We start from the raw sequence: 23,143 nt of genomic DNA, 5'->3' as shown, positions 1-23,143 counted from the left end.
CTCCTTCCGGGACCCTGGAATTTTGGTACGTGCTGAGCAGAGGGGGCCCAGGTGACCTGCCCCCAACAAAAATCCCGGGCTCGAAGTCTCCAGTGAGCCTCCCTCGGATGGCGTCTCACACGTGTTGTCACCAGGCACTGCTGGGACATTCAGGGTGTCCTGTGTGATCCGCTGGGAGAGGCACGTGGAAGCCCCCACCTGGTTTCCTGCAGACTTTGCCCCATGTGCCTTTACTCCCTGCGGATTCTGCTCTATATTCTTTCTTTGTAATAAATCACTGCTGTATGACCATGTGCTGAGTCCTCCTAGTGAATCGCTGAACTGGGGGTTGTCTTGGAGTCCCTTGGCACAGCGCCCCATTGTCGTCTGGCATCATGGATCGATCAACCACGCAGTTCTCTGGAGAGTTCCTGCATCCGACGACTGGACACTGCACCAGGGCTCCAGGGCCATTCCAAGTATTACACTTTAGTAAAGCTGAATTTCTTTCATATTTTTCTATATAAAAACCAAAAATAAATAAAAGCTGTATTCTTCCGCAAGACGATCCCAGAGGGTCACCTTGCCCACTGTAATGTTCACATGCCATTTAAAGACAGCCCCACAGACAAGGATGAAACAACACTGGAGGAAAGACTCTGAAAGCAGGACAATGGGACCCCCACCGGCAGAGCTGCCCACCACGGGCTGGCTCGGCCCAGGGTCCTGCAGACCTCTGCAAAAGAGGTGGTTTTGCAGACAAAACAATTATTTGTTTTTCTCCTCCCACTCCTCCACCATCTCTTTAAGATGGAAATGGACTCTCTTTGCCTCTAAGGGCTTTCCCCGGGTTATTACCCCCACTCTCAGGCGTCAACCACTTTCTCTGTGCTGACAAGTCCCTTATATCTGTCCCAGCTTCTCTCTCCTGAGCTCCAGACCTGCATATGCCACTGTCACCAGAGACCTAGGTGATACCTAGCTGTGTCATAAAACTTCATACTCCACAGCCAAAGTTGAGCCCATTGGCTCTTCCTTTGAGCAGCTCCATTTCCTCCCGACTCAGGGAGTGGTGCCATTACCCACACCATCCACTGTCACCCCAGTTAAGGACCTGGAGGTCCTCTCCCTTGGGGAATCCTCCCCACCGCCACTCTCCTCTTCAACGCCTAAGCCTGGCTTCTGCCTCACTTTCTGCCCAGACCATGCTTTGCCCTTCCTTGTGTCTGAGAGGCGAGGCCCTGTGCCCACACCTCCTGGGTTCCCTCACCCTCTGGCTTTCGGCTAGACTTGGAAGGTTCCATCAGGAGAGTGGAGGGTACCAGGAGAGAGAAGATGGAGTGTGTGCTCCCCGCTGCCGCTGCTTTGGAGCTGTATCTCTGGCCGAAGCTGGGTCTGTTCACATGGCTCAGGCCCTCTCTGGGTTCTGGAAAACACTCCTCTCTCGATCCCTTCCAGCATAGGAGTAAAGGGCTTCCTGTGGTTGCTAGTCCCCAGGTGCTTCGACCCCCATGTTTGCTTCCTTAACCCTCCTGCACCCCAGGAGCTAGTCCCTCCACTAGAGCCTCTCTGTATGACCCACGGTGGCAAATTTTGTGTTCTGCCAGGCAATGCCTGATGGCCATCTGACTGCATGTCTCTTGCTGGTACACCCCCTCCTCTGTGTACTCATGCTGCCATCTGGGTCAGTCATGACAAGCAGGGGCTCCGGAGTCAGGCTGACAGGGGTTCAAGTCCTGGCTTTGTCACTTGCTATCCATGCGAACCTGGGCAGGTCGTGTAATGTCTTTGCGCCTTGATTTCCTCATCTGTGAAATGGGAACAGTGATGCCTCTTTCTTCATAGAATGGTTGTAAGGATTAGAGGAACGAGGGTGTGTGAGGGGCTGAGGTTCTTAATCAATGTCTGATTCTTGTTCATGTGTTCCTTACCACCACTCGCTGGTCCACCTGGGGAGCCCTGGCTGCTCTTCCCACCTCTACCCCCACCTCCTGCTCATCCATCTGACCTGCCCCCTTGCCGTCCTGGGGCTGTTCTCCAATGTAAATCTAAGCAAGTCTCCTGTGTTTAAACCCTTCGTTGCCCCCACTGAACCATCAGGTTAGACTCTGGATTCTTAGCAGGGTGTAGCCCCTTTCCGGCCACCGCCCACGGGGCACTTCACACCCAACCGATCCCACGCTGCTTGAATGCTCCCTACCCCGACTGCTCTGGCTCATGCTGTTGGGCCAGGCACCAGCAACTCCCTCTATCCGGAAGGCTATTCCTCTCTCTGGTCTTCACAGATTCTTATTCTTAGTTGTCCTCTGAAATCCAAACTCATGAGCCACCTCCTCTGAGAAGCCCTCCCAGACCTTGCAGGGAGATCACGGCCCCCTCCTCCTTGAGACCTGTGCCCTCATGCACATCTCTGCTGCGCTGGCCACCCTGAGATGTCTATCTGATCACCTGTCCACCTCTCCCACCAGATGGCGGCTACTGGGAGGCAGGGCCTACAGTGCTCGCCTTTCAGTCTCTGGGGCCGGCACTGGGTGGGGAGGGCGTGATCAGGCTGGATGAGCCAGCTTAGGAGGTAATGAGCTCTTTGTCATCAGAAACGTGCCTGAGCCAAGCACACGAAAAGAAGACTATAGAGGGAACTGGAGCATTGGATGGCAAAAAAAGGCTGAGTTCATGCCATCCGTGGTCCCTTCTACCCAAAGCATGTTGTTAGGTAGTGAGATCCCCATCACTCCACATATTCAAGCAGAGCTTAGAGGACTCCCTGTAGGAATGCTGTAGGGGCATCTCCTGCACCGAGGCATTTCCGGCACTTCCTTGATGATGCCCCGGGTATCTCCCTTCTGTGTGTCTCTATGAGGCCAAACAAACCAGAAGGTTCTGAGGGGCTCTAGGGTTCTGTTTCCACTAAAGTCTCTACTGATTCATCAACATAAGATAAACAGCTACTTCATTTTTTCTCCCAAAGTCTTAAACATATTTACTCTTCTACCAGTAAGGTCTTTCTTTCCTCCCCTCAGTGGCTGCCCCCCTCCGCACACTGCCTTGAACACTTACATCCCTGAGGCAGGGAGAACTTGAGGCAGGTGATACCCATATCAGTCTCAGCTATGAAAACGGAAAAAACAATTAGACACATCTCCAAATGGAAAGAAAGATCTATGCCCAGAACAGTTCTGCTCAGCTGCTTGTTCTACTGATTTCAGGAAGGCCTGCCTGGCAGAGGGAAGGGCTTTCATTGCTCTTTGGGGGACCAGTGGGCAAATGGACACACAGCCTCCCTTGCAGGTCTGACAGATGACTGGGACCCCCATGCTCTGGGCCTCCTGCCACGACAGAGGCATACGGGCCCGAGGCCGGGAAGGCAGATGGTAGGGAAGCTCTGGGGGCTGGTTGGATGCTGGGGAGCAAGACGCTTTCCCATTGTCCAGTGAGGTTCTAAAACCTTTTGTTTCATTCTGACCGTTCACTCCAGGCAATCAGTAGTGAGAAGGTAGGTAAAGAAGACCCAGAAAGTCCAAAAGCAAGACCCAAGCCTCTATTATGTACATCTTCCTGGGGCAAGGGGTGAGATTTGATATGTGTCCTGAGGCAATCAGCCTTTGAAGACCATGCTCTATAAACTGCTCCAGAAGATCCTGTCTTGCCCAGGGTCCTTGAAGCAAGATCTGAACAGAAAAGGCCCTCTACGGTTTGGAGCACAGCAAAACCTTTCTGGGGGAGGGGAGGTACGATTCAGGGGGCCACGGGAGATGCTAGGTGCAAAAAGGGGTACTCTGGGCCCAATGGGGGCATCTTAGGAACCTTGGGCAAATCAGAGAAAGGCCTCCCTTTTGGGAGGAGGAATTTCTGAGAGGCAACCCCCCCCCAGGGCCCTTTTGAAAGAACCCCCTCCTTAAGGCCCTCCCAGCTGAAGAACTGAGCAGACCACCAGATGAGATCCAACTCCCACTGCCCCTGATGCCCACACAGTGCATTTGGTGGCCCTTACTCAGGCGTCAGAACACAGAGTGAGGGAAGAGGCCTTTTTCCCCTTCCCTCCGCGACCCCAGCAGGGGTCTGGGCCACGAGAAGCTGGCGAATTTTCTGGATGCGTGATGTTTTCGAGATGGGTGGTGGCAGCCTGGGGGCATGGGGTGTGGGCATGGGTGGGGGGGTGCCTCCATGCAGCTTGGGGGACTGAGGATGCAGATGAGTAGGGGCTGGGCCAAGAGGGGGAGGGGAGAGTGGATGCACCATAGTGACTACAGCCACTATGAAACTCGTGGCAAGTAAGAGGCATGTTTCAGGACTTCTAGAAGTAACTGCTGCTCATTCTGAGGGGTCCCCTATTTAAAGTCTTCCCTGATCTATTCCTTCACTTTTGGCCCTCACTCCCTCCCCGAGGCGCCCCCAGTTAGGGCATACAACATCCCGAATGATAGTTACTTGTTTGCCTACATCTTCCTGTCTACACAGCCAGCTCCCTGAGGGCGGCGGTCTACGCAGCCCAGCCCTGTGCCCACAGGCCCTAGCACACAGTCAGTGCCTGGGAGATGTTATCACAGGGATGAATGATGTATAGGACCAGACCCAGGGCATGGAGAGACCCACATGAGGGTGTGTGGGCTGGGAGCACATCATCTGCTGGAGGGTCTGGGAGCCTCTGGTGCCCTTCTCAAAGCCAGAGGGAGCCCTTCACCACCAAAGGCCCTGGATGGCCCGGGGTAGAGATGGGGTGGGGAGGCCGCCACTGTAAGAGGGGTGCTGCAGCCTCTCCAAGACTCCAGTTGGCCCCAACAGGCCCTGGCAGTCCAGCTCCAGTCCCTTTGGCTGCCTCCCTCCCCTAGTCTGATCCTGCCAGGCAAGGCCACCGTGGGACACTCCGGGCATCCCCTGGCCCAGGCTCTCAGCCACCTTCCAAAATCACAAAGCACTCTGCCATGGCCAGATGCAAAAGCACAGGATTGTAGGCTGAGACAGCCCCCACCCCCCAACCACATTATTACAACAGGTTATCTCTCAACTGCCTCAGAAGGAAATACGCAAGCAAGAAACATCACAGACGTTTATGGCCTTTTAACTCAAAGCATCACTAATTCTTCCTAGACTTGAACTTCCTGGGAGGCCAGGTGGGTGGTGCCTTTTGAGTCAGAGTCAGAAAATCCCAGCATCCCACGAGGACTAGAAGAGGGCCTCCTGCCCCTTAATCCAGTGCCTGCACCCCCACCACCCCACTCTTCCCAGTTGCTGCCCGTCCTGAGATCATTCATACACCTCTTGTGAGCAGCGTGGATGGCTGAGAGCACGCTTCAGGACCCAGAATCCAACCTTGCCTCCTGTGATGGGGCTGCTCTGCTTCCAGAAATTTCAGCGGGGAGGCCCAGGGACAAGGTTTCTGATGCTTCCCTTTCTCTTCCATGATCAGTCTCCAAGAGACAAACATGGAAATAAAGCAGGGTTCTAAACTTGACCTTTGTACTCTGGGTGTGGTCTGGGAGCTTGTTAGAGATGCGGCGTCTCAGGAGCACCCCAGAACTCCTGAGTCAGAATCTGCATTCACCGTGCCCCCCAGGTGATTCACGTGCTCATGGAGGGGCATTTTTTTGTGTGTGTGATCAGAAAAGCTTATTATCAATGCCTAATAATAAAGCTGACAATGAATTAGATAAAAGGTTTTGTTTGTTTTTTTACTACTAATTCATTTATTCTTTTTTTTTTAAGATTTTATTTATTTATTTGAGAGAGAGAGAGAACGAGAGATAGAAAGCACGAGAGGGAAGAGGGTCAGAGGGAGAAGCAGACTCCCTGCTGAGCAGGAAGCCCGATGTGGGACTCGATCCCAGGACTCCAGGATCATGACCTGAGCCGAAGGCAGTCGCTTAACCAACTGAGCCACCCAGGCGCCCCTTTTTCGCATTTATTCTTAAAGCTCCTGTGTAAAATACTCCCACACCAAATGAACGTATTATGCACACACAACCTAGATAAGCTCATCACCATGATAGTGCTGCCCAGCATGGTAACGTACATTTACATATTCTCTCTGCAACAAGAATTTAATAATATCTGTTATGGATTCTTTAACATCAGCAGGAAGATTCCTTTTCCGTAGCTTTCTGCAAAGGGGTTTGAGATAGGACTCAATTTGTTTTTGAGTAGCACTGTTCAGTTTGCCCTGCACACTGCGCTTCACATAATCTTCTTTGGCATTCAATTCTTTAGTCCAAACACCAAGAAGAAACTTAAGGAACTTGGTAATGATGTCCGTGTCCTTATTATCATCACCTTTTCCTAAAGACTCTCCCAATGCCTCTAACTCTTCAGTGGTGGTGTTTTCTTCATGAACTTTCAAATCATTCTGGGTGTCTTCCTCTCCAGGTTCCTGACCACCCACAAACTCATTGAGGTACTGCTGGTCGATCTTATCCAAAGCTGCTTTGGACAGGGTGGTGGTTACCCTTGAGGGGGTTGTGGAGCGCGACTAGAGGAAGACAGGTAGCACTCCCAGGAGGCGAGCAGTGGTCTGTTTCCTGGTCAGCATGCTGGATTCACAGCTGAGTTCGGTTTGTGAAAATTCACTAAGTTAGACACTTATGATATGTGTTTGGGGGGGGGAGGTGTATGCTTTAATAAAAAGTTAAAAAGGGCGCCTGGGTGGCTCAGTTGGTTAAGCGACTGCCTTCGGCTCAGGTCATGATCCTGGGGTCCCGGGATCGAGTTCCGCATCGGGCTCCCTGTTCAGCGGGGAGTCTGCTTCTCCCTCTGACCCTCTTCCCTCTCGTGCTCTCTATCTCTCATTCTCTCTCTCTCAAATAAATAAATAAAATCTTTAAAAAAAAAAATAAAAAAAAATAAAAAGTTAAAAAAAAAAAAAAGAAGGAATCGGGATTGTCAGCAAGTAGAGGCAGCTGGGAGCTCTACAGCTAAGCCACGCTCCTCTGAGCTGCCCCGAGAGTGGCCGATGCCTGTGGGCTGGTGTGGGAGCGCCCTGAGTCCCACCTCGTTCTTAGCTTGCCTGCCTGCCTGAGGCCCCTTTCGGCACTGAGGGCGACAGAGATACAGCAGCTTGGCTTTGACTTAGGGCCTGAGTCTGTCCCTACCCCAGTTCTAGCAGAGCAAGGCCATGTAAGGCCAGAAGTCCCCACGGATGTACCTCCATCCAATCAACAAGCACCAACATCACTTTTCCAGGCTCTTCTTCATCCCAAGTTCACTGTGCTTTATCAGCATCTCTCTGAGCAGCGTCCATAGGGAATGCCAGTATACAGATATAATCCTGTCATTCATAATGATAATGGCTAACATTTACTGAATCCTATCGTGAGGCAGGCAGTAAATGCTTTGTGTACGCTATGCTACTGAATCTTCCCAAGCCTATTATTATGCCCATTTTGCAGAGGAGTAATGCTAAAGTCACACAGCTGGGAAAAAGTGTAGTTGGGATTTGAACACAAAGCAGTCTGACCGTAATTCTCTTATACAGGTACTGTGAGATGCTTGGGCATGGATCAAAAATGAATGAAGAAATATATGAAAACCCCTGAATTATATACCTTAAAAGAGTGAATTTTATGGTATGTGAATGATAGTTCAAGTTTTAAAAATATGAATGGACAAATTTTGGGGTTGGGATAAATGCTGACTGCATCCCTAAGAATTTGGTGGGCCTGTTTCTCTGGTATGAACCAGCTAGCAACAAATATATATATATTTCTTAAGGAGAAAAAAAAAGGAATGAAGTGTCTCAGACACCTCTGTAGTCCAGCAGACCTAGTCCCAAACTTCAGTCCTGCCAGCTAGCCATGTGTGACAGAGTTTCAGTTTTCTCTCCTGTCAAGTAGGGACAGTGAACTTTGCCTTGTCAGGGGGTTGTGGGGATTAGAAGGGACATCTGCATGGGGCAGCAGGCTGGGCCTGGCGAATCACAGCAGAGAGTACTAAGTTTCAGGAGGGCACAGGCCTGGGGAGTTAACATGGCACTTGCTGACTGCCTCCACCCCCAGCGATGCTCCGAGAGCCCCCGAAGCTGTTGAGAGTGCTGCTTCTCACCCTTCCGCACTCATGCTGGGGGTTCTGCCTAGGCTCCCACAAGGACGACAAGGGCCTTTTCTCTCCCCTACCCAGCTTGCTCCCTCTTTGGGCTGCCAGGGGCAGGGATTCCTGAGCCAGGGCAGCGAGTAAGTTTTGAGCCGGCATTCCCACAGCCGCTGGCATGGGGGCTCTGGCTCATGCCCAGCACTGTCCTCATAGGCAGCTCCCTGCCCACAGGGGCTACATTGCTATGGTGATTCTACTACCCACACAGTGTCCAGGGAGTGTAGTTGGAGCTGTTCACAAGTCTTGCTGAAGCCAGGCTGGGAAGATTTCTGAAAGGGTCAGAGGGAATGGGGGGGAGGGGTTGGGGGGATGGGCACTAAGTGTAACTGCTTCCCTAGCAGTAGGTGCGCGCGTGTGTGTGTGTGCGTGTGCATGCACTCATGCATGCGAGTGCATGCTCACACATGCCACCACCCCCCGTCCAAGTTATAATGGCCCTCCTGAGCAGAGGCACAGCCCCTAGAGAGGTATAATCTCATGATTGCCATAGGTTTCTTCCTGAGGTGGTGTTCATGGTTTATCACTGTGTTTTGTTTCCATATTGAAAACGGAAAGAAAAAAGAACGGCATTCACATAGTAGGAGGCCAGACTGAACCGTGCCTTCTATTGCTCCACACCTGAAGCTGGCTTCATGTTCTGCCTTGTCCTTGGTCCTATAAAAATTGCCTCTAGGACACAGAGCAGGACACCAGGATTGTAACTGTGACGGGGAGAGAGCCACCTACCTGCTGCCTCCCGTGCTCTAGGCGCCTGACTGCAATCACCCCAGTGAGCCCACACCACCGTGGTGCACAGGGATTTGTTATGCTCATTTTACAGATGGTGAAACTGAGGCTCAGAGAAGCTAAGTCACTGGCCACCATGAGGGGCCAATACGTGCAGGTGTGGGAGTCCCACCCAGGCTGTTCAAGATCTGTGCTCACTGAACTAGTTGGCCCTGCTTCTACCTCCTTCTCCCAGCCGGGTGGGTGTTTACCAGGGGGCGGCCCGTTTGGCCCAGAGAGAACAGAATCCAAGGCACCAAGTAAAATAAAGGAGCCAACCCCTCGGGAATAGCAGGTGGAGCACAACCCAAATTACACTCACTGGGGACTGGTATTTAGGCTCTAAATTCAGGAGCTTTCAGTTCTCCTTCCTGAGCGATATGGGGAATTATTAACTAGATGACCCCAGTCCTAACCCATGTGCACATTTGTGCTGACCCAATTCAGTCCAGAGTAGTTAATCTACGCTTCTTCCCCACAGTCATGAATGTGGGTTCCCCTTTGCAGAGCCTCTGAAACAGCCCTGACTGCAAATAAATGAATCCTCAGGGATGGTGAGAACCGGGGCCTAACATATTCCGAGCCCTCGTGTTCGGAGCTAATGCTGATTTGTAAAGCGCTTTATGATTTATTCATACCGCCTTACCAGGCTTCCCAGGACAACCTTCCCCTCACACAAATGAGCGCGACTCCCAGAACAGAATGTCAGGCTTCATTAGAAGAAAAAAACCCAGGTGTGGGGGATGTCCCCTTTTTTTGCTCCCTAGCTTATGTCATTCAGTGTTTGCAGGATTCAGGTCCCAGTCAAGAAAGCACTTTGGCCCCTGAGCAGGGTAAGATGTCAGGAGGTTCTTCCTGGGAGGAAGAGACCCTCTCTGACTGAAACTCAGGCCAATGGATGCATTCCCAGTGGGGGATGGGAAGCCAGACAGACAGGGGCGCCAGGAGCGGCTAGGGTAGGGCTCTGCTCCCTGATTCTTGGCTGGGAGACCGAGGGGGGGCCCTCAGCTCTCAGGGGTGCCACGGAGTCTTCGGAGCTGTGGAAAGTACAATTCACCACACTGGCTCCTGATACCGTTTTCATTATTGGTATAATCATGGTCTCCTCAGCCTTGGGGGGGGATGCCCCCAGGTGCAGAGGGAAGAAGGAAATCCCCACTCTCCTTGCTTAGCTTCTTCTGGGTGCTTCAGGAGTCCCTTCCTGTGGCCTCACCCCTGCCCACAGGAAAGCTGACCTCAGACACACGTGGCATCCATGAAACTGCAAGGGCCCAAAAGTCAAAAGTCATGCTGAGCAGAAATGCAGGGGACTTGAACGTGAGGGACCTAAGGGTCTTCACAGCATCCCTAAAATGAGCAAGACCCCCACAAGCCACGGTCATCCTCTTGCCAAAGGGTCACACTTGCGAGGGAACACACCACTAAACCACACCCACAGGGACTTTGGAGCAACGCAGCGTGCTTCTTCGGACGCTCCCTGACCTCTAGCGTATCAGGGGCTCCACCACACACTTCTCAAACTTTTGGACAGAGTAAGAGATCTGTGGGCATCTCACTTGCTAGGCAATTCACATTGAAGTTACTGGTAACATGAACAATTTCTTGATGCCATGTGAGAGTCAGTCCGATTTAAACATCTGCAGGACTCAGGGGGGCATTGTCACATATGGCATGAAATCCAGGGGGCTCCCCTTCTTTCCGTATGCTGTCTCAGGGCACAGGGACCGGATGCAGCTCCACCAGTCCTAGGTGTGGGTGCTGACCTGCCGCACACGGAAGGAAGGGGTCCTCCACTCTGTTTCTTCCTCGCTGCCAGGGTGCCACCCGCAAGTGTCCAGTAGTGGGCGACACTGAGACCTTAGATCAGCAAGTATAATCCAAAACAGACTGCTGCACAAAAAAGGGCCTACATTGCTCTTAACGCCTTACAAGAAAACAGTAACAACAAAAGAGTTACTTTTGATTAATCTGGCCAACATGGATTCTCTGGCCATCCCTTCTAGCTCTGGTCCTCCAGGCTGGGAATTTGATGAATGATTGCATTTGGGACAATACGGAGACCCAAATGTCTAACCCAGTTTTGAGAGATCACAGTAGTCAAAGTCCAGAAATAAATCCCAACTGCTCATTCTCATTTTAAATAGCGAGCCAATGATACTTTCAACTGAGAGTGAGTTCTACACCATTGTTAATTGCTAATGCATAAACTCTTGTTGAAAAAACCACCACCACCACCACCACCACCAAGGAGGCAGCGAATGTTTAAAACACAGTAATTAATGTTCAAAATAGGATTTCTAAAATATAGTTAATAAATTACACTGTCTTGTTCTTCCTTAAGTGTATGCATTCTCAATGGGGGTATATAGTTCCCAAGGGGGCACACATTGGTTTTTAAATGGGAAAATATTACTCTTTCATGTATAAACTATAGATATACATACAATATATAAACACACAGTATATCTTCAGTATTAAATTTTCATGAGATAATTATCAAAAAAAGTCTAAAAAGACTTCTTAGGGGAGCAATAAGGAAAAAATGGGTTGAGAAACACTGCTTAAATAGAAAATAGTGGCTCTGGTTTTTTCTTTATGACTCAAGATCACATGCATAGACACCTCTTATCCTATTCTGTAATAGTGCTTGAGATACACGGGCAGATTTATTCCTTCTTACATGGCCCTGACCCTGACCCCAGGTGTGGATCCTTTTCTGGTTGGTAGTTTTCCTCCCTCGCTTTTAAAGGCTACCTGGTCATTCCCTGGGGGACCGTTTGCTAGCGGAGGCCTGTTAAATCCATGATCTTAATTTTGCAGGCAATACCGAAGTCCATTCCGGTCTGAGAGCAACAACATACTGCCTTGTTGGAACTGCATGAACGGCTCATGAATGAGTTGTCTTTAGCCTGTTCACATATTTTTTTTTTTAAAGATTTTATTTATTTGAGAGAGAGAGAATGACAGATAGAAAGCACGAGAGGGAAGAGGGTCAGAGGGAGAAGCAGACTCCCCGCTGAGCAGGGAGCCCGACATGGGACTCGATCCCTGGACTCCAGGATCATGACCTGAGCTGAAGGCAGTCGCTCAACCAACTGAGCCACCCAGGCGCCCAAGCCTGTTCACATATTTTCATTCATTTCTGGGTTTGTGTCTGCATTTTTGAGGATGGAAAACCAAGAAAACCTTATATCCTATACCCCGAGAAGATGCAGAATGACTTACGGTGCAAAGTGTTTCAAAGGTCTTTTCAGACACAAAGGATCCATCAAGGCCAAAGAGAAATATCGATGCATAGGAGAGCATCCCTCCGAGGATAATGAGGTTGTTCATATACGGACTGGACATCTTTATCAGCCTGCCAAGAGAAAGATGACAGTTAACAGAACTGTTAATGTTGTTATTCCTCCAGCAAACGTTCCCTGAATGCCTGCTAGGTGAATGGTGTTGCCAAGGCTGGAGGAGAGAGAAATGCAAGCCAGGTTTCCTCCACTCCCCACGACCCCCATCCCAGGCTGTGCACCTGCTAGGGGCCGCTTCCCCCTCACTAAAGGACCCCAGAAGCTATATAATGCTACTGGTGGATTTTTCCTCCATCAAGTTCACCTATCATTTCTCTAGGGGCAGCTTGTAACACCAGCTTCTTCAACCATTCATTTTCAGTTTACACAAACACATTACTAAGGCAACAGGTCTTTTTGTCCTCTAGGGCTGGGAAGATAGGCTAAATCTAGAGAATTCTACACTTACGCTCAGCAGCCTTAAGGGAGGAGGGAGGTGAAGGGGAGAAGGCCACACCACCTTCCACCTTACCAAGTGGGCCCGGCCCAGGAGGTATACAGGTGAGCACTCAGTGCTGCTCAGGAAGCGTGGTCACCAGGTGGCATGTGAGCATTCACTTTGGCTGTCTGAAGCTCACCCGGTCTTGTGCACAAAGGGGTCACACCCATGCGCAGGAACACCTCCCCTAGGCATTAGGTGATAAAAATGGACAATGCAGCCCCCATCCCCACCCTACCCCTGTCTTCACCAGGCTGCTGCTGGGGGCATTCTTTACACTCCTACACTCTACACGCTTGTCTCTCACCTCCTGCAGGAATTCTGCTTTGGCTCCCAGCTGCCCAGCAAGCCAGACCTGGCTGAGACCAACCGCTAGCTGGAATTCACCCTCAGAAGTGCCTGGCTACCCCAGCACAATCCACTCGGTCTGTCTTGGGTTTTGAGGTGCCCCCTGGTCCAGGTGCTCTTTTGCAGATTGTAAATATGGTCACTTGTTCCTCGAACATTTTCTCTTGCACTCTGCCATTCTATGAATCATTTCACACTGAAAAAATGCAATGTGTCCAAGTGGAAGAGAGATAAAAAGCCTGGTGTAAATTATGGATTGCATGCGGCTTTTGAGCTGGGAACACGGGGTGGAGCCACCCTACAGAGGCGCACCCTTGGCAGGCCACTTGGCCTGGCCGAGTCTCCTCCTGAGTAAGACAGGAGCCCAGATCACACTGCCCAGGGCAAGTGTGTGGCTCAGATGATGCTGGATTCCTGGAGGTCCTTCTGCAAACCACGGACCGCTAAGGCCCCTTCATCTTTATTGCCACGGGAAGCTGGGGAGGGGAGAAGCCAGGAGTTGGGCTGGTTACCTGGAGGAAAAGGACCTTAACAAATAGATAGCATTTAGGGACATAAAAGTGAGGGGAACTTGGAACAACTGTGACATTTATTCTTATTTCTTTCAGATTTTTTTAATCTGCAAAGCCAGTCAAAAAATTTACATAGATGCCAGCCTACTGGGAAGAGTAACAGTAATTTTCCACGGGAGGGCCAAAACGGGGTAGTTAAAGAATTAAAGGAGTTTAGTCTTACGATAGGGGCAACTTGCTGTTAAGATAGGTATTTTGGAAGCTTGTAGAAAAGGAGTCTAATATTAACTGAGAGCTGATTCTGTGCCCAGGCCTCGTCCAAATGCTAATGGGCATGGCCATCAGTTAAGGTTTGTACAGAGTAGGTGAAACTTCCTTCAATTTTTTTGTGGTGGCATATGTGTTACTGATGTATAGAAAATAAAACAACAGGTGAATAAAACTTTTGTTCTTCAGGAAATAGGTTTGACCTAATCAAAACCAAAAACAACAACAAAGAAATATAGAGCCTCCAAGTTCTGTCTTTGTAAGCGGGAAGAGAAAAAAAAGAAAACAACCCTGTTCTCTGTAGAATCAGGCTTGCTCCTGGCTGCCAGGAAGGTCACACAGTGTGGCTTCTGGGCTTGATGTCACCGAGGCTGTGCCCCTGGCGGCCCTGCTCTGAGCCGCTGCTCAGTGGCTCCCCAACAACCCAGGGAGCTGGGGGTCCAGGGGTTTGCCGTGGGAACCACAGAAGCCGGTTGTGCTCGGTAAACACCACTGCTTGGGCGGCGGCCTGTTCTACTCACGGCTGACCGAAATAACTCAGACGGGGAGCTGCTCTCCTCCAGAGAGCGAGGAGCCTGTGTGGTGGAAGAGAAATCAAAGTGGGGTACCCAGGGGACCCATTCTGCCACACACAGCAGTGTGGCCTCGGACGGTTGCCCTCCCTCTGTCACTGGGCTTCGGGACTCTCATCTGTGATCTGGGGGGAGTTATCTGAGGGTCCCAGTGAGAATGATGGGAGGGAGGAGCTTCTCGGGCTGTAAAGTACTGTCCCGGGGGGTGGAGCCCCTTCCTGAACTCAGTGACTCCCTTGGGCAGAGCTTCCCCAAGACGCTGAGGGGTGGAGCCAAGACTTTGGGGGAGCTCCCGCTTCTGTGTTTTCCCTCCTGCACCATACAACGTGGAAGAAGCCTACAGACTCAAGACCCTTGGAGTTTATTTAACCCAGTCCTCCTGTGCAACCAGCAGCCCTGCCTCTGTGTGTGTGTGTGTGTGTGTGTGTGTGTGTGTGTGTGTGTGTGTGTGTGTGTGTGTGTGTGTGTATACGTGAGAGTTTGTGCATGGGTATGCACACATGTACATTACATGGAACACCCAATCACATCCCAGGGACCGAACGACCACTTTAGAAAACTGCCCCAAAAACTTCTGTGCCCCTGGTGCATCGGTCATGTGAAGCCCCTACACTTTATCCACAAGTTTGTCAATCTGGAAAGCATCATCCAAGAGGAGGCTGTGAGTGGCTTACTTCTGATTCCGATTCTTGATGTTGAAGAAGAGAAAAGCGCTGGCCATGATCATCCCCAGGATGGTGAGGGCAGAGAGGATGCTGTAGAGAGGTAGGGAGATCTTTCGGAGCTGCTCCAGGATGATGGTCTTGTCTTTTGGTGGCTCGGATCCTAGAAGCCCAAGGAACAGACACCAGCTGAGCCTGGTGCATGGTCAGCCCTCGAAAACATCTTTGCCTGCATGTCTTGCTGTCTGGCACCTGGGCACAACCTCTAAGCAGGACACAACTACTGGGTGAGAGGGCTCCAGTGGTCGGCCAGTCTACCGGCAGGGAGCCTTAGCTAGGACTTATTTCTTTCTCTAAATAGAATCAATAAGGAATTTGTGATGCATTTAATAGCCATTAAAAGACTAGAATTTGATTTGGTCTAATTATCCTGTTGAAAAACCATCCCCATTTGTCCCCAAAGGTAACAGCAGCTTGGAAGGCATAGGGCTTGATGCTGTGAGTGGGTCCCACTGGGTGCCACTGGGGGCGAGGCATCTGGCTTGGGCTCTCAAGGACTCTGCTCTGACACATGATAATGACCACCCTCAACAGGTCAGACACCTTGTCTGTCAGTTCCATGGAGATAGCGATGTCTCTGGGCGTGGGTTTTCTGCCTCAAGGTCATTATGTTGTAAAAGCTCTTTCTCGTTTTCCATTTTCATAAGCCTCACTAACTGTGGGAGGCAGAAGCTACTGGCATGCCTCCCCCTCCCTACCGTGCCAGGACTGGACCAAAACTGTGGGGTTCCATTTCTCTATGTGACTGCAGAGCTGTCCCTGCTCATTCTCCAAGGGCACCGGGAACCTAGTGGAGCCCTGAGGGCCTCAGAGAAAACTCATCTTTCTGGTCCCTGGCAAAACTGTCTGGATCCAGGCTGGTTTGGGAGGAGGGGTGCAGGGACTCGCCCCACCCCGCTCCACTTCTTACAAATCCCTTTCTGCTCAGCTGCTATTTCAAGTCAGGCTTCTGCTGCGGAACTGTGAAACACTGGGGCTTTTCTCTCTGGTGGGGAAGGCGGAGACCTGGGGAACCCCAGCAGGGGTCATGGGGACTGCACCATGGCTGTGCCGTGGGGGCCAGCCTGGGTCACACCTCTGTTCCCAGGGGACAAGCAGAGGATGCGCAGGTGTGGCAGCAGGGATGGTGATCTATGAAGATCTGTGTTTCAAAAACTCTGCTAGCAAGTTCAAATGTGTTTGGAAACATCCAGGGGATAAGAAGAGTTCGAACCATCTAAGTAGGGAAGTTGCCAGGTTCTAAAACAGCTAGGAACCTGCTGGCGGGGTTAAATGTAAAGTTTTAAGCAATTCCACGTAAAGGAACATTTTGAAGGAGTGGCTTCAAAGGCTGAAGGTCAGGGCAAAAACAGATACAAGGTAAGTGAAGTAACACCATTCTTGCTTCCAGAAGTGAAAGCTCTACATCTGAATCCTTCTTCCTCCATTCTTCCATTTTTTCCCCCAACCTCCCACCCCTAAGCGAACCTCTGGCTGCATTAGGCTGGTGTCTTCTGGTTCCCAAACACTAGAGCCATCCTGGGGGTGCCCGTGAGTTCCTGGCTGGGAACAAGTCCAGCTCCGGGCATTGAGGAAAGAGCTGAGGTTTGGACCAGCGGGTAGATGATGATTGTGACCACTCGCTGCTCATGCAGAAATGACATCAGGAAACTGACCACATCTCCTCTTTCTTACTCTACCTTCCCTCCCCTGAAAATGGTGCCTTCACACACAATGCACCTGAACTAAGATGTTTTGGTAATGTTTAAGATGTTTAGCCACTTGGTAATGACTTATCAGAAGCATCCTTGGCAGCCACCCTGAGTTTTCGTTCTTGCTCCTCACCCAATCCGTTCACTCATTATTCATCTATTCTTCACTAGTCCTTCATCCATCATTATACCTTCATTCATCATTATTAATGATGACCAGTCATCATTAATAATCACCTTCTACCTGTCAGGCCCAGTGTTGGGCACCAGTGATTCAAAGTCAACCAAGATAGAGTCCCTGTCCTCAAGGAACTCATACACTAGCTATGTAAAAAGAAAAAGGCAGTAATAAGCAATCATGTTTACTGAATGCTTATGACGGGCTAAGCATTTTACAGAGATTTTCTCCTTTGACCCATCCAACAGCCTCACAGGTAGAGAAGATTGTTCCCATTTCACAGAGAGGCAACAGTTTTCTAAGAGCTAAGTGACTTTCATAGCTAGTAAGTGGCAAAACTGGCAGGATTTGAACCCAGACCTGCCTAACTGAGTCCTGTGCTCTAACCATTATGCAAACTGCCTCCAAAGACAGAGTCCAGGTGGTTGATAACATCAGGCACAGAGAGGCCTGAGCATGAAGTGGAGAGAAGAGTGTGGCTCTCCCTGATGGAGTCAGGCAAGGCTACAGAAGGGAGAGCTGGTCTGCAGAAGAGGAATAGTTGGCTGCCCACAAGGAAGACAAGGAGGAAAAGGCATTGTGGGCAGAGGACCCAGCAGGGGCAAAGGCACTGTGGTGTGTTGGCATACTTGAGGAACTGTAAGCAGTTTGGTTGGGGAGACCTGAAAGAAGAGGCAGAGAAATGGGAAGGTCTTGGGGTCCACTACCACGGAGTGAGGCCCCTTGTTGAGCAATGGGGATCGTGTAGTGCTCCGAGCAGAGGTGGAGAATTTTCAGCTTAGCATGACGGCCAGGGTGCTTTGGCTGTTGAGGGCAGAATGGACTTGAGAGAATTAATACTGGTGAAGTCCATCTACAACCCACCCATCCACCCATCCGTCTATCCATCCACCCATAACTTTACTGACTCACATGCTCACCTGTTCGTTCATTTATTCACCCACCCAGTCATGCCCTCAGTTGATCAGTCATGTGTTTAGTTTTTCATCAGATATGAACCTTCGACATGTGTCAGACCCTGGCTGCTATTAGGAGTTTAAAGTCAGTTAGGATCCAGTCAGGGAGCTCATGGTCTAACAACCTAGAAATTTCCATGCAAAAGACAGTGACTATGGGGAAGGCAGAGACAAACACTGAGAGCCAAGAGAAGGGAGCCATTAGCTCAGCTGGGGGCAATCAGGGAAGGCTGCACAGAAGAGCGTCATTTGATCTGGTTCTAGAAGCTGAGGAAGAGTTCTCCTGCAGAAGAAGAGGGAATGATCTTCAGGAAGACCAGCCGGTGGACAGGCTTTATTACTAACCCAAGCAAGTCGTTTCTTCCAGTAGGAGACAGAGCTAAATTTAGCTGGGTCACATTTAAACAGAATTACTCCTGGCTATGGACTGGTTTAAATGTAGATGCCTGGGTAAGAGACAGCATGCCATGCAAATTTCAGTGACCCATCCCAGGAGCGGGAAGTCAGCTCCCATGTGAGTGATGGGGACCCTGTGCTCAGTGAGTGTATGTGTTGAGAGGAAAGGAGGTTCTCTCTTCCCCAGGAAGCCAGACTCCGAGTTGACCCCAGCCCTCAGACAGTATCTGACCTTGGGAGCAATTGAGCAGGCCCCCTGCTATGAGAAGCCCACCTGCCTTACCTTGGAACCTGATAGTGTCGTTGATGATCTCCAGTGTGTCAGCCACAGCGTTGTACTCTCCCACCTTCACCTCCCTGCTGTCTGCAGGGAGCAAGAGACAGGGGCTGGTTAGATGGAGTCCCGTGCCTGTGGCTGGCTGTTCCTATCGCAGCTCCTGCACCCCCACAGGCCCTGGCTATATTCTCACAGGCTTTCCTTTGCCCCAGGGCCTTTTCCGGGTAGAATCGCAAAACCTCCGATTAGATCTGGGGTGGGACAGACAGCCCTCTCACTCCAGCTCATCCGCTGGTGACTCCCCCTTTGCTATATGCCTTGTGGATGGAGGCCTACTCCCTTCATAACTGGACTCGTCTGTTACTAAGTCCTTCCTGGTCACTGGGCTGAACGGTCTCTTTGTAACTTTCCCCTGGTCTCTGGCTCTGTCATCTAGGACCACACAGAGCGCTTCTGCTCCCTCTGCTCCAGAACAGCCCTAGAGACTTGAAGACACAGACAGATCATCCCCCTGGTGCCAGCCCCCAATCTCACCTTACAGAATATTATTTCTAATTCAGCCCTCTCCAGGTTCCTCCTTGGGCCATGCCACACAATGTCACTGTGTCTGAGAGAGCGTAGACTCAAGGACGGACCAACATACTTCTTTAGGCATGATCTGGTCAGCAGCAAGTACAGGGGACTATCCCCTCCTTCATTTTGCACATTATATTCCTATTAAGGCATTCTGAGGTGGGATTAGTATTAGCGAAGCCAGACGTGCTCATGGATCATGAGAGCGGTGAGGGTGGAGATGTCTTTGGGTCTGGAGACAGGGGAGAGGTCTGAGCTGGGGAGAGAGTTGGGGCCATCAGCATGTGAACTGGGAGGTGGAGCAGGGGGCAGGGAGGAGGTCCCTTGGGACAGTGCCAAGGAGCAGAGAGGAGCAAGGGCAGAATCCCGGGGAGCACAAACCTCTCGGCGGAGGGGTTGGGCTCGGCAAGGATGCTGCAAGGAGACTGGGAAGGACTGGCCAGGGTGCTGGGAGCAGGATGGCAGGAGAGAGTGGGCATCACGGGAGCCAAGGAAAGGGACAATTTCACAATGGAGCCGGCTAGCAGTGTCAGATGTCACCGAGAGACTAGAGCAACAAGCCCCTTGAGCAAGGGGTCAGTGGATTTGGTGCGTGGGGGGACTGGTGACCACAGACAAAGCAGGTCTAGGGAAGCAGGACCAAAGGCAAGGGTTGTGGAACTAGAGGGTGAAGCCCCCAGGGCTGAACAGGCTTTGACAGGGCTGGGGAATGGGCGGGTAGAACTAATGAGGAGTCACTGAGCCTTGACAGTGTGCCTGGACCTGTGCTAGGAACTTGCTGTGCCTTTTCTTGTTCAGTTCTCACAGCTGCAGCCGGTGGTTTCAGTCCCACCGTACAGATGAGGAAACTGAGCTCGGCAGGTTATGCCTTTGCCGCCACGCCACCGATTCTAAGAGTAGAGCCCGGCCTCAAACTCAGGATGTTTCCCATAGACCATGCTCTTTGCTGACATGGGGCTGCCTCGATGGGATCCCTGAGTGGTGACAGTTCCTGCCAAGCTGCCCCCTCCGTGGGCCACGTGTGCCTCCTGCGTGTAGTAACTGCAGAAGAGGCACGCCCATGTGCCCACCCACAGGGCAAGCGGGTCCCCAGAGCTGCAGATGCTGGGCCTCCAAATGCCCAGAGGTTATCAAGGGACACAGCTGCAGGAACTCCAAATGTGCACCCAGAGGACCCGCCGGCTGGCTGGGGCTCTGGCTCTCAGTGAATTTCTTTGGAGAAATGCAGATGCGTTGCTGGTCCCTTATAAACATTCGGGAAGAGGAACAGGGAATCCCATAGGCCACACTTCTGCCTGTGTTCCTTTGACTGTGGGGTGGAAAACAGGGTTGTCAAAGTCACTTCCTTCCCGCTACAGTGGTCTTCCTGCCCCTGTGCAAGTGGCTGTCACTTGCCTGGGTCACAGCTCCTAAATGTCACATTAACAGACTCTGCTGGGAGCTCCAGCATTCCCGTTCTGGCCTTTTGAAGTCCTCAGACCCAATCAGCTCCTGCCGCTCAGCGGAGGAAGCCCTGATTTATTTATCTGGTGTGGGGAGGCAGCTCATGAAATATGCAGCCTGATTGGAACAAATCACCAGGAGCCGGGAAGTATTGTGGCTGGCACCCCACCGCACCATTAGCCACACAGCCTGCCCCCCTGACTGACATACCCTGATGGACCGTCCCATGGCACCAAGAGGAACTGCCGACTGGCTGGGGCGCACATACTTGGCTTCCCAAGACAGCCATCATCACCCAAATCTCTCCCTGGTGTACCGCTTGGGGGCTCACAGGTGCTTCATATGTTCTTGCATTGAAGGCTCTTGGCAAACCATGAACTGGGCATGATTTGCCCGAATCTGTAGATGAGGGAGGAGCCTCACAGAAGTTAAGTGAACGCTCAGAGCCATGTGTTGGGTGGTGACCAAGTGGGCACTTGAACTGGGCTCCCCTAGCTCTGAACTCAGAACACTTTCACCACCCATGCTGAGCAGAGCTGTTGGTCACTCAGCCCACATTTATGGGGTGCCTACTGCATGCCAGGCCCAGCCTCAGGTACTTCCTGATAAAGAATCCCTCAAAAGCATCAGTGTGGGTGGTGAAAGATGAGGTTTTGTCTTCACCCTTGACCAAGGTGGCCTTGGACATCTGGGCGCTGAGGCATGCTTGTGCTAAATCCCTTAATCACTCATTCATTCATTCATTCAGTCACTCATTCATTCAACAAACATTGACTGGGTGCCTATTATCGGCCAGGCTCGGGGCTGGAGATACAAAGATTAAAAAAAAAAAAATTCATAATCTCTGACACTGTAGTTTAGAGACTTACCCAGCCCCACCAAGCAGGTGAAATTATTCTCATCAGCAGATATTATTTCCCTCTAGCCTGCCCTTTGTTAGCAGGTGGCTGTAGCTGGAAAATGGGAACTTTCAACGTGGCCATGAGGATTAAAGAGGAAAATACAAGCAGTTTCTGGCTTACAGCCTAACTCACAGTGTTCAATAAATTGTAGTTTGCCTCATGATAAAAGTAACTGAGCTATCTGCTAGGTCCCCAAATACTCCCTAGGTTTTTTTTAATGTCATGGTTCCCCATAATGGTCCCTCTGCTTGGAAGGCGGCTTTCCCCTCCCTCTACCAACATGGCCCAACCCTACACCCACCTCTTCCAGGAAGCCTTCTCTGAGTATGTAGCTCCCCTCTGAGCACCTCAGTTGCTGTGGGCTGAGGGCATGGATACAGCTCCTGGTGTTGGAACTATGATCTAGGTGTGCCCAGGCCTCATGATTCCCATCAGCCGGTTAGTTCCTGAGCGGGCCTTGAAGCTTTGCATCGGGCATCCTTAGGTAGCATCGAGCCTCGTCCCCTGTCCTCTAGCCAGGACCCTTCCCGGGTCTGCAGGTAGGAGGATGGTGCCCTCTGTGTTCTTCCATGGCTCACCTGGTGGCCCAGCTGGTGGTGACCATGATAGGCACCCAGCACTCTCAATGTTTAACTCTTGGGTTCCTTGCTAACTAGCAAACAGCGTTAACCACCCAATGGATACAGACTGGGGGACCCTGCAGACTGTGGATCAGGGGACAGGCTAGAAAGACCCACCAGGGGGTGGGGGGGATGAAGGAATTGAGCAGAGGGCTGCCTCCCTGCCCCACAACTCTGCCGCAGCTTGCCACTGACTCACTGTGTGGCCCTGGACAGACCGTCCCTTTCTCTGGGCCTGAGTTTCTCCATCGGCAAACTGCACAGCAGGGCTTCCAATGATTCTCAGCCCCGGCACCTGGGAACTGCTGGAAAATACATACGTCCGAGTCCTAATATGGACCCATTATATTAGAGCCTCTGGGGGGTTGAGGGGTGGGTTCTGGGCGGCAGTATTTTTAAAAATCCCCTAAGTCGATTCTAACACACAGAGTTGAGAACCACTAGATTTGACTGAAGGCCCTTCAGTGCCGACACTTTCTGTGCTAAGAGCCTAAAAATAGTGTGGAACAAGAGAGCCCCTCTCCCACAGAACAATGCTGCTTCCTCATTGTGGGGCAAAAAGAAGTGTTCTCTTTAAAAAACCCATTCTTTATTTCAAATTTTAGATTTGGATGATACGTAAAGGAAATAGGTCCTATTGGTGAAAATTAGGCTGCCAAAAAAAGTCCAGTCTGAAAATATTCACTGGCTGTGGGCCTGAGAGCAACCACGAGATGGCTGGGAGACAGCTTCCGTCAGTGATTCTACCTCCTTCTGGGACCGCAACCCCCAGGAGGGAGAGCCCATTACAGGGTCTCTTGCATTAGCTGGGTGCTACTCCCCTCACCCTTAACTGTCCATTTGTCCTCAAACTGACTCTAGATCCGAATGGAGGGAGGTATATGTGTTCTTTAAAGTTTAACGGTTACAAACACACACACTCAATGTATGACTCCAAGGTCTAAAACACAGGATGGCCTTGACTCAACAAAAATAAAATAAAAAAATGCTATAAGTTATTCTATTCTAGGCCCTCCTAACAAAATCCCAAACTCAGGGAGAACAAAGAGCTCTGGCTGGTAGACAGGACCCTTGGAGCTAGTC

The 23,143-nt window shown here is 51.0% G+C and overlaps 1 protein-coding gene across 1 annotated transcript in view; it reads right to left on the bottom strand.

Annotated features, from left to right (window-relative positions):
* GABBR2 (gamma-aminobutyric acid type B receptor subunit 2) overlaps nucleotides 1–23,143 on the bottom strand; it is a 343,152-nt gene that overhangs the window by 66,602 nt on the left and 253,407 nt on the right. The window contains exons 9-11 of the mRNA XM_027616869.2: nucleotides 18,529–18,609; nucleotides 14,977–15,127; nucleotides 12,049–12,181 (exon numbers count right to left, since the gene is read on the bottom strand). Coding sequence (XP_027472670.1) covers nucleotides 12,049–12,181; nucleotides 14,977–15,127; nucleotides 18,529–18,609 — 365 coding nt within the window. The remainder of the gene's footprint in view (nucleotides 1–12,048; nucleotides 12,182–14,976; nucleotides 15,128–18,528; nucleotides 18,610–23,143) is intronic.

This window comes from Zalophus californianus, chromosome 13, assembly GCF_009762305.2.
Source record: "Zalophus californianus isolate mZalCal1 chromosome 13, mZalCal1.pri.v2, whole genome shotgun sequence".
Classification (NCBI taxonomy): domain Eukaryota; kingdom Metazoa; phylum Chordata; class Mammalia; order Carnivora; family Otariidae; genus Zalophus; species Zalophus californianus.
The sequence above is the reverse complement of the archived record's forward strand: the minus strand, read 5'-3'. Positions and strand labels throughout refer to the sequence as shown.